General features: G+C 31.6%; 1 protein-coding gene across 3 annotated transcripts; it reads right to left on the bottom strand.

The window, feature by feature from the left end:
- Positions 1-2,815: 2,815 nt before the first annotated feature.
- LOC117904789 (protein SPIRAL1-like 1) lies at positions 2,816-9,099 on the bottom strand. 3 transcript variants are annotated; one of them, XM_034817550.1, is made up of 3 exons: positions 8,998-9,099; positions 6,225-6,580; positions 2,816-3,234 (listed from the first exon to the last, which is right to left on the bottom strand). In XM_034817550.1, exons 2-3 carry the CDS (start codon positions 6,543-6,545, stop codon positions 3,154-3,156), a joined length of 402 nt encoding a protein of 133 aa, XP_034673441.1. In that variant the 5' UTR covers positions 6,546-6,580; positions 8,998-9,099; the 3' UTR covers positions 2,816-3,153. The 3 variants fall into 3 exon arrangements, with proteins under 3 accessions (XP_034673441.1, XP_034673442.1, XP_034673443.1); XM_034817551.1 differs by having other exon boundaries at positions 8,923-9,003; XM_034817552.1 differs by lacking the exon at positions 8,998-9,099 and adding an exon at positions 7,473-7,518.
- Positions 9,100-12,078: the final 2,979 nt, after the last annotated feature.

Below are 12,078 nucleotides of genomic sequence, written 5' to 3'. Positions count from 1 at the left end.
CTCATTGTCTAATAGATGGTAATGGTGGGATTTGTTGGGTTGGGTCGGGTCGGGTCAGGGTTGTTGATATAAATCATTTCCAGGCTTCCAGCTAAAACCCTATGTCTTCATATCTTATTCCAATCACCACCTTTTCTCTTATTGGGGAGAATTGTGTTTTCACCCCGAGTTGGGGTGGATGATTCAGGTAAAGTCCTCTTATCACTCATAATAGATTACAAGGATATGAGATGATAATGGACACAAATATCCATTTGACTCATTTTTGTCTTTATTCTACCACTCTTTATATGTCACTATTAACACATTCTCTTTTTTTTAATCATTTTTTTATTTTTCATTGGTTTTTTTTAAAACTTTTTTTATAAATAATTGAAAAATCAACATTATTTTATATTTTTAAATTATAAATAAATCAAAAATTCTATTGATGATTTAAAAACTATATTGAAAAATACTTTCTAAAAAATGTTAATTTAAATAAATAAAAATTATCTTGTATATTTTAGAAGTAAATAATTTAATGATTAAAACACTGTTTAAAATAAATATATTCACTGTTTTATTTTCTTTTATACTAAAAAGTATTTTAAATTTTTTTTTTTCCTATTATAAAATAAAAAGTTCAATTTTTTTTTTTTTTTAAATTCTTTCTTTCTTGTTTTAATAACTTTTTGAAAAGTCATAGGTTATATGAAATGTTGTAAATTTGTTTAATAAGGATTTTTTTAATGATTTGAATTAATTGAAAATTTATCAAAATAAAAAAAAAAAGTAAAAGAGAAAAATATGATGGATGAAGAGTTTTTATTTTAAATATACGATTAAAATGTTTTCGTATGATTTAATTTTAGAAGTGAATTATAACTATATATAGTAGATATTGAATTTTTCTTAAATAAAAGGGTTAAAAGGTATATTTACTCATTTTAGATATAAAAAAAATTAAGTTAAAAGTTAAAAATATTTTTCTAGTTTTTATTTTTTATTTTTTATTACTTTTTAAAATAATTTTTATTTTCTATATGGTCTCTTTTAGAAAATATGTTTAATTAAAAAATGAAAATTAAAACCTTGTTTAATAATATTTTTTTCATATGAAAATAATAAAAAGACTCAAAAAAGTTTAACCCTAAGTCATACACTTTATTTAACTTCTACATGGAAATTTCAATACTTTCTACAGTAATGATGTTTGGAGAAAAAAATTTGACCCTAAGTCATCCACCATTTTCTCAACTAAACCATTGAAAATATTATTAACACACCTACATGAATACAAAACTTAGACGGATATGAAATTTGTGTCACTATACAAGAGTATTACACAATTATACAATGAAAATATACTAAGTGTATAAGGGTGTATAAGACTACCTTTTGTGAAATATTTCAATTGATTATGAACCACTCCATTTTACTTTTCTTGTTGCCAACATATTGTAAACTCATGTCATACGTTTTATTTAACTTTCACATAAAAATTTCAATACTTTCCCTAGTAATGATGTTTAGGGAAAAAAAATTGACCCGAAGTCATCCAATATTTTCTGAACCAAACAATTAGAGACATGGTTAACATACCTACGTGGATACATAATTTAGGAGGGATATGAAATTTGTACCACTATACAAGGGTGTTACACTAATTGTACAAGGGAAATATACTAAGTGTATAAGGATGTACAAGGCTAACATTTATGAAAATTTTCAATCGATTATGAATTACTCCTTGATTTTCCTTATCACCCAAGAATTGTACACCCCTGTCATACACTTTATTTAATTCTCATATGAAAATTCTAATGTTTTCCCCAATAATGATGTCGGGAAAAAAAAATTAACCATAAGTCATCCACAATTTTCTCAACCAAATAATTAAAAACATGTTTAACACTCCTACATGGACATATAACTTAGGAAGGAAATGAAATTTGCACCACTATATAATATTACACTAATTGTATAGGGGAAATGTGTCAAGTGTACAATGGTGTACAAAACTCCTAATAGGTTTTGTATGATTTTTAATCAACTTGAGTTTGACATTATAACGATTATCGATAGTTTTTTTTTTTTTTTTTTACTAAACTATGCCATTAAGACCAATGAGAAATAATATACAACATATTTATTATTTTGTAAGTAAGAAACAAAAAAAAATATATTTGCTAAGGTATTTAAAAAATATTTATTATATATTTTATAAGTTTGAAAAAAAAATTAATGATGTCTAATTTACAAGTTAGAACAAATAAAGAATACTAATATTATGAGATGTTTAAAAATTGTTTAATATATATAAGAAATAATGCAAGTGAAAACAGATCACAATAATAATTTTTAATTATTTATCTTTCATATTCAATTTGTTGGAGAAAAATAATTGGTAAATCATTTAACTTGATCCCATTAATAAATAAGTGAGAGAATGGTGAAAAAGTCAAATAAAGAAAAGAAAAAAGTAGAAGTGGCTAGTAGTTTTTTCATTTGATAGTTAAGGGTATTTTAGGAATTTTTAATTTCCTTGGATTTTGAATTTAATTATAGGTAATAGGAGGACCTTAGCTTAATTATCCAACCCAACCGGGGTGGAAACACAATTCTCCACGGGTTTAGGATCAAGCGAAGCCTACACCCTATATGTATTTCTCTTATCTCTTACCTAAAATAGGCTTCTAGGCCCCAAATCACGATCTTCTCGTGGTTTATGTTTAAGTTTATTTCCAAGACTGCAAGATCACACGCCTCGAGTCTCTCTCTCTGTTTCCCAATATCCTTGTCTACGAGGAACCAAAGAGCAAGGATGTTGTTCTCTACTCCTAACGAGCCAATAATATGCATAAATCCAGAAGTTATGATACAATGACCTGAAAAAAATCACAAAAACATGAAGTGGATAGGGCCGACAAAAGAACATTGTTCAATTGACAAAACAACTTCGTTCAACTGACAGTAAACCGAGTTGGGTGGTGAGGCGACCACACATTCTAACTTGACAAGTTCCATTGTAGAGCAAAACCCTACTGAAGAAAGTACCATATTACAAAAGGACTAATCAAACATCTGCAATGTCCAAAAGAGAGAACTATTGTTCAAACCCCAACTGCAAAGGGCCCTAGGCAAACAGGGAACTATTGAAGCCTGGAGGCCTCAGTTGCTGCCATCCCCAAACAGGTAACCTAGGGAAGACCCACCACCAGGCGCCGCATGGACCTTTGTTGAAGGCCGATCCTGTCCACAGAGAGAAAGTTCAAAAATAATTCAATGTTCATGCAACAAGATTCAAGGAAAAAATAGATTAAATAAATATAACAGTATCAACCACCACCACCCAAGTGTTGTATCCAAGTCAGCAAACCAACCCTTTAAAGCAAAATACAAATATTAAAGCCAAATGGCCTGCAGTTTAGCAGCCTGAAAGGGGAGGAGAAAGAAGCAATGTATTCCCTGTGTGATTTCTTTATATGAAGAATTTGTTAATGGTCCCATGGTCAAGGTTATAAGTTCTAAGAAAAGACTAAGCCTGATTCAAGTAAGCTTTTTCAAGATTTGCCCGGCATTATATTGATACAAATGGGTTCAATGGATATGGACAATCTTGGAGGCTTTTCTGACAGATGCCTAAAGGTGCCTCCCCATATCATTCATTACCTTCAAGATATTGCTCCTCTTTAGGTCAAAACAGATCATTAATGACAAAGTTCCCTTGTTTGAGCATGAATTTCACTGGCTACCATGATACATGATGTGGATTCCTTTGAACTGAATGACCCTCCAGGAAGTGAAATAATTTTCGACAAGGTGAATGGGGTCTTTGAAGTTTTCTACAAAGCTCTAAGACTAGTAAAAGGCCATCCTCATTCCCCTTTATTTCTCATTTGCTTTAGAATGATGATATGATTTTTGCCTAGCTCAAGTGACAAAGGGGTTGGAGTAGGGATGTGGAAGGCTCTTCAGTCCTAACAGTAGCAAAAAAAATTAAAAATTTTAAAATTTGAGAAAAACATGATGAACCCATTTTATCATGGACCAGCGAGGATCAACTGAGATATTTGAGGGTATAGTTTGAATGGCGCAAGGTGCATGTAGAACGCAAAAGTCTCCTAAAGCTTAGACATAACCCAATGCACACGCCTGAGTGAAGATGCAACTTAGGGTGCATGTCAATTTTATAAAATGTTATCAAAACTGAATCCCAAAAAGAAAAAAAAATTCAAGATTCCAAGCATTTAAAGAAAGCATCCCCAAAAAAATAATGCAATTATATAAAATATAAGAAAACAGAAAATGAACAAGGCCCTATATCTAGGGAGTCATTGAGCCCTGGGCCAGGTGCACATAAAGTGCATCTTTAACAATTATTAAGGGATATTTTGCTAGCTTCAATGGCAAATTTGAACAAAAGCAAGCTAATTCTGGTAGGATCAGTGCATGGGTGGTTAGAGCTTACAGGAAATTTTGATGGTGGTACAAACAGCCTTCTATCTTTTAATTAAGAATTTCAATTGAATACTGCAAGCAATGCCAAAGTGGTCTGGTGATGATTGAGAGAGTGGACAAAAGGCTGAGTGGATGGAAGAAAACCTACCCTTCAAAAAATACCATCTAGGGGTGTGGAAGTGAATTGCTTTCTGAATATCATATTGTGGTAGCTTAGGGTTAAGAACTATATCAATGATGAATAAAGCTTGTTATGAGGGCATGGTTACAGAGATTTTGCTGCAGATAGGGAGGGCTTGTAGAAGGATGTGGTAGCTTGAAAACATGGCTTGGCTCTTGATAAATGGCACAATTATCAGGTAAGAGGTTCAGATGGGAGGCTGTTTGGAAGTCCATTATTGGATGATCCAGAATTTATTCAGTTTAAAATAGGAGATAGTAAAGAGGACAAAGTTTTAAATGTTTAATGGGAGGACATTCCTCTGATGGTGGAATTCTCCAATATTTCAGGGACTGCAGTAAGTAGAAAGGATGAAAAAGCCAAGATGCCTGCTTGGGCCATGGATGTGAGTTGATGAAATGTAGACTTTATTAGATATTTATATTGGTGCAAGTTTGATAGCATCCAGATCTTCTTAAAAGCTTTGTTCAGTGGATCTAAGAGAGGAGAGGTATCTTTCAATGTTGGTATATATAAAGGCAGGAGAGATATCTTTTTATTGAAAATGTTCTTTTAAAATTTGGCTCCTGGTGGAGATAGAAAATTACCTGTCCAAAAAGATCTTGAATCCAGATATTCCTTTGAAGTTGGCATTTTGCACATGGACTGCAGATCATTTGATAAGTCACTAGTATTTCATTCCTAACTGTTGAATTGTGCATGAGAAGGAGGTAGACCAGGTGGATCACCTGTCTGTTACAACATAGTTTCAGATATTTAGGCATTTGTATTCTCCACTTCTCCCTATTTGGGATTAGCTGGGTGATCCTGTGGGTTGCTAGTGGCATGCTAAGGATGATGATAAGGAGAAAAGCATGGTATAGGGTTTTGTTCATGGTATTTGAGGCAAGGTATAGCAAAGAAATGAAAGAATTTCCAAGAATAACAGCTTCCACAGATGAAACTGAAGCCAACTTCTAATGAAGTCCTATTTTTGTGAACCGGACATGAGGCAATGGGCTTATCTTCTACCATGTGGGTTTTCTTGACATTCATAAAAAGCTATCTAGCAATTTTTTCTCCTCCATGTACATCATAGCCCATGCACTCTCTTCTTGTGACAAATCTTATTATTCATGAAAAGCAGGTCGAATGAAAACATCCAGATGTCAGTTTAAATGCAACAAAACTATGAATAACCCCTCTAATAAACAAACTTTGTTCATGACCACAAGCAAAAGATAATGTGATTAAGTTTTTCAGCTAACAAGCAATTGTCCATGTTGAACTTCTCAATATAATCATCCGTTTTAAATTCTGGTCCTTGTAAAAGCTTCATGGTGATAGAAGCCATGAAAAGGCTTCCAACTCTTCTTCTTCTTTCTTTTTTTTCTTTCATTTTTTTAAAGACAATTTATCTCAAGGCTTCCTATAATTGTAAATAAAATAAAACACATTCTACATTGGAACAAATGATTGGCATGATCACTTGAGACTAAACACGTAAAGTATGAAGTCAGCACAACTACACAATTGAAAATTAAATTTATGATATTTTCAGTGATGTATGATATGAAACATACTAACATTCAGCCAAAGATAATTCTGATAAAGATCATACCGTAATAAAGTTGCCGGTGTTCTGGCCATCAGCCCGAAAATAGTTGTTTGTAGTGTTACCCTGGACGCCCGCTGGAATCTGCTTATTAATAACCGCTGGTGGTGCAACCACTGGTGGTGCAACTGCTGGTGGTGCAACTGCTGGTGGTGCAACCGCTGGTGGTGCAACCGCAGTAGACATCTGAGAAGGTCCACTACTTGCAACCTGTCCCTGATTTTGAGGAGCTTCGGCATTATTTGTGGCAGGTTTTGGAGCCTCTCCACTTCCAAAAAGGTAGCCCAGAGAACTTTGTCCTCCACCACTGCTGACTCCGCGACCCATGATTTCTAATTTGAACCTTTCTTTTACAAGAAACCCTGGAGCACATACACATTCCCCAGAAAATAAGATCAAAACAATGCAAGTTCAACACATAATAAGCAGAAACAAACGTCAAACCACTGATGACTGCAACACAAATGAAAATCATAAAAAAGCCATCTCGCATGAACCTGTCATGTCACGCTAACAGATCATTCCCTGTGCATGATGTCCAGGGCAACAAATTTCTTACATCAAGATTCTTAGGCAAAACTGATAAACTAACCATCCCATTGGAAAGTACTGTTTGGAAAATAATCTGATTGGCAAAGGCAGCAGACTTACGTGATTTGAAGTTTCTATTTGGAACTTATGGGCCTTATCATAATTCCCTTTCATGAAAACATCAAAACCTGATACTTAGGTTCATGTATCATATTGAATTCTGATTATACAACTCATCAATAGATGCATGGCATCGTGGAATAAATTAATGTCATTTGGGATCATATATCGTTGCACTTTGCAAAAGTGACATCTGCAAGTCTTACTCTTTCTTCAATTTTTCATATAAAAATAAGAAAACAACTAAAAATTAAGTTAGGCAAGTAGCATTGGACCATATCAGCCTATTATGTTTCTCTGACCAGATCTATTCCTGGATTTATTCAAATAATTTGCCTCTGTCCAGCACATTCCCCTGTAAATAAACAGTCCTTGACATATAGATTCAATCAATCTCCAGTGGTAGGTGAGTGAGTTTTAAATTGTGATGAACTGATACAATATGAAACAATCTCCCAGTGTACATGATTGTCATTAACATAAACCTATTGAGGATATAAAACAGGGCAAACACTGGAAGAATGACAAGGACAGGATTTCAAGCTACAGACATCCAAGTTCAAGAATATATTCAACTTTAAAATCCTAGAATCCTATACTTACAGAATTTGGTTTCAAGATTCCAGCTGAGTATGAAAAAGAGAGAGATACTGGAAGAAGAAATAAAAAACAGTCACAATCTAGGTTGTGAGTATGACCATATTTAAACATTTCTGCCATGCTAGCTGGGCAAATACAAATATTCATGAGCATTGTGTAACACTGAAAACTAGATCATAATTCATTTTCATTGGAAGTTGACATGTAAATGACCCAATGGGTCTCAGCTCTAACCCAATATACACCGGATAGTTGGCTAGTCCTAAATTGATTTTACAAAACTACCACAATGAGACTTGAGATAATCGTCCTAATTGATTTTGTCAAAACTATTGCAACAAGCAATTTGAAAAAAAGAAAAAAAAAAAATATATATATATATATGGCCAATTTGTGTCACTATTGTGTTGGCAAAAAGAAAATAAGAATACTATTCATGAATCAGTAAAAATAGAACAAAGGGGAATAGCATGTGGTATGGTCACTAGGGAGGTTGAGGAGACTTGTCACAAACAAAGGGCAGTGAGCCTCACTCCAAACAGAAACTTTCAATTGAGAAACTACACACACGAAAAGATACTACTAACTTCACCTATATCTTGACAGGAAAAGGCACACATTATAAATGAGAAAAAAAAAATCCTAGTTATTCAACACTTTTGTCTTCATGGAAATTATTAAAATAAAAAATGGAATATATTGCCCCTAAAATTAGAGAAGATGCAGATTACTCCAACTGACTATATAGATAATAGACAGATTTCAGCCTTCGCAACCATTTGTAGAGTGAGAATTAAAGCAGCACCCTTACAAATAAGAAGCCCTTTAATCACATTTTGACCTACGAACTCTTATAAAAGCACAATCAAAATAATTATTACTAATATAAAAACCTAAAATTCTTAATATGCAGCAAGCACAACTAGAACTCTTTTTTTAGTGGTTGAAGAAAAAGCTAGGAAAAGCAAACAAATTAGATATCTCAATCTCGAATTTCCATCCTTGGGAGTGCAGAAAATAAGAATATCCAACAAAAATATATAACAAACATGATTGAAACCCTAAACTCAAATCGTACAATATCAAACACAACAACAATGTTACTACGAAAACTCTTCTCCGTGAAGACACTTGTTTAACAAAAAAGACATAGACTCAAAATGGTTCACAGAAGCCACAAAAGAACAAGAAACCCTTTGAAAAGAATATCAGATCAGAAACACAAAAGAAACGAACAGCTTTCAAGTACAATTCTGAACCACAACGACCTCTTTGGTTACTAAGAAAACTGCTGAAAAAAAGGAGAGAGGAGAGTCAAATAAATCATCTCCCCCACTCATCAGAAAACAAACAATCGGCTCGCCGATTTGATTTTTTGCATTAGAGAGAAAAACAAAGAAATAAAAAAACAAGCGAACACTCAAGAAGCGTGTGACTCAGAGACTTCATTTACTTTCGGTGTCTTTTCTGTTTTCTCGGGAAACAAACACCAAGAAATGAGTGGAAAATGGGAGAAGGATCGTCCAACCTGAGAACCGAGAAGGCTTAGCTCTGATCTGATCTAGAGACTGTGTAAGGTTAGAATCAGAGAGATGCTTCGCCCGTCACATTTCGCTCTTATTGTACTAGTTCTATGACAGCGTGGGCCCTCTCTGCAGATTTTTTTTTGAATTTTGAATTTTGAATTTTTTTTGTTTTAAATAAATATTTGAAAGCCGCCAGAGTGGCGGTGAGTCGTTATTAACTTATCATTAATTTTATTTTTCCTATTATAATTAAATAAAACTTTGCTTTTTGTTGGTATGAGATGGAAAACACGTGTCAATGGAGAGAATGGCTTGTTTCTCACCTTTGCATAAAAAAAGGTTTTCCTTCCAACTTTTTTTGACTATCCATTATCACATTTTAGTTTATATAATATATACCGACTAAAAAATAAATCAATTTCCTTTTTTATCCATGAGTGGAACTATAAAATAAGTTTGGGGGAGGAAAGAATAATAATTTATTTTAGATGATTTTTAAAAAAAAATTAAAAATTATTTTAGAATTCTATCAAACATGGAATTTTTTAAATTAAAAAAAAAACTTTTTTTTTTCAATCATATTCAAAAACAGACTTTTAGTGACTTTGATGTAATAAAAATAAGGTTTTAAGGATATGATTAGATTGCAACAGTTTGTAAAACTCATGTCCTTGCAAAATTCACCTATCTTATAAGGTTGTTTACTAACATTTGCATTTTAATCCAAATTCATAATTTTCATTTTAGTTTATTTTGTTCTTCAAAATTACAAGGAAAATAAAATAGAATAAATAAAAATAAAAATGTAGTTGTGGAATGGCAATTTTTTATGTGATTTCCCACTCGATGGAGAGAATCACTCTTTATCGTGAAAAACTGATTTTCAAAAAAAATTGAAATCACCTCTTATTTTATTTTATTTTTAAAAGGGAGAATAAAAAAAAAAAAAAAAAACTTTCTATGGCTACTTATTTGGAAAATAACAAGTTTAAAAATAAAAAATAAAACTAATTCAAATGTCAAGTTATCTATCGGATAAGTATAGTGATAAGTCATAATATATTTATAAGCTCGTATACCTACAAACTTTATTAAACGAATAAAAATAGTTATAAAATTTGATTAATCAAATATGAATGCCAAGAAGAGTACAATATAAGTGAACATACAATATGACGTGATGTGAACAAAATAAATTACAAAAATGATTTAAGTTAAGTGCACAAAATAATTTATTAGAAAAGGTATTTATTCCTCATATTCATAGCCCATTTCTTTGCATTCACAACTCTCAACCAATCATTCATTCATTTCACAACCCTAAGTTGTTCATCGTGTTCATGCTCACTTATTCATCACACTATTCTAAAGTTCTCCTCCACCGTTGCATACAACACAACCTTTTGAGTTGTTTGTTTGGGAGTTTAAGACATTTGAGTTGTTTCTTCTTATATCTCGATACATACCCTCTTATTCCATATTTGTTTAATTTCATTTTAATTAATTTATATAAATAGTTTTTGTACATTGACATATGCAACTGAATGTTTTGTTTGTTTTCATTATTTTACTTCATAAATATTCTATTTATGTATATATTTTTGTGTTATTGTTTTTTCTTCATGTTATATTGGTATATAACTTTGAATTGAACAATATTAGGTAAAAAGTAGGATTGTGACAGAATGATATCAAAGTCAAGTTTCTCACTACAAGCGTGCTAGTGAGGACATTGGGTCTATGAGGGTTACAATGTAATGTTTCACATGACTCAAAGTATTTTATTGAGAGCATAAATCTGGTAAAGAAGTGAAATTGGGGTCAACACATGGATCATGTGTATGCCACTACAACTTTGAAGTCGACAATATTAAGTAGAGAATCCGGTTATAACAATTAGCATGCTATATCTAAAACTCATACACTACATAATGATTATTTATTCATTACTTATATGACTATTTATAATATTTCTTATATTCTCGTTATTATCTCTTATCACACACCTTTAAGCACTTTTAATATTTAACTTCTATTAATCAAAATTTAATTTAAATTTTCTATTACTAGTAGAAATTAATCGAATTCATTTTTCAAACTATTTGCATGATATTATTATTATTTGTCTGTAACATCGAAGCCATTATTTACACATCATTTTCATTCATATCATTTTGATTTTGGTTTTTTTAGTGTTCACGATCATCACGACTTGAAAAAAACTTACAACATGATCGCAATGACCCAAATTGAAGAAAACGATGACAAAATTGTGATCGTTTTGGACTAACAGTCCCATGATTGTGTTACTTTTCTCCCACCATTGATGGACAACCAAGTTTTGACATTGGCTTGATGGTGGTGGTAGTGGGCGGACTCACCTCCGCACCATTCGTTTTAAATCAGAGAATTTAGGCAACCCAATTGTCATTTTGAGTCTGAGATTACCCAACTCTTAAGCAAGAATATTATTATAAAATTTAAAAGTATTTGTCCTCAGGGTCACCACCCCTTTTCTAAAGCCACTGTTTTCACTTTTCAGCATGGAATACCATGACCCTTCACATCTAATCGGAGGCCCATGACTCCTTGATTCTTAATTCTAAGGCTAAAAATAATTTCATCCATTTTTATTTATATGTTTTGCAGTATAAACCATACACACTTCACAAAATTATTTTTCCCTCAAAAATTTCCGATGTGATTAGATACAAAAAATGAAAAATTAATAATATTATCTAATCTAATTACAAATGTAGTCAAATTCCTACTATTTACTTAATGGATGTTTCTTCAATCAACTTAATAACTTAATTTAAGTAATTTAGTAAATAGTAGATAATTTAACTTAAAACTAATTTAAGTTATTAAATAATTATTTTATTTTTAAATTGTCTATTTTTATAAAATTATTCATTTTTATTGATTTTAAGACTTCTTTTTATTTTTAAAATTAAAAACAAAAGTTTTAAAAATAATATTAATTAATATATAAAATAGTTGTTTTTACCTAAATGGACCCTTTTAAAAAATTTTAAATATGAATTAACATATCTGATAATATTAATAATATGAATTACTAT

Source organism: Vitis riparia, chromosome 17 (genome assembly GCF_004353265.1).
Source record: "Vitis riparia cultivar Riparia Gloire de Montpellier isolate 1030 chromosome 17, EGFV_Vit.rip_1.0, whole genome shotgun sequence".
Lineage (NCBI taxonomy): Eukaryota > Viridiplantae > Streptophyta > Magnoliopsida > Vitales > Vitaceae > Vitis > Vitis riparia.
The sequence above is the reverse complement of the archived record's forward strand: the minus strand, read 5'-3'. Positions and strand labels throughout refer to the sequence as shown.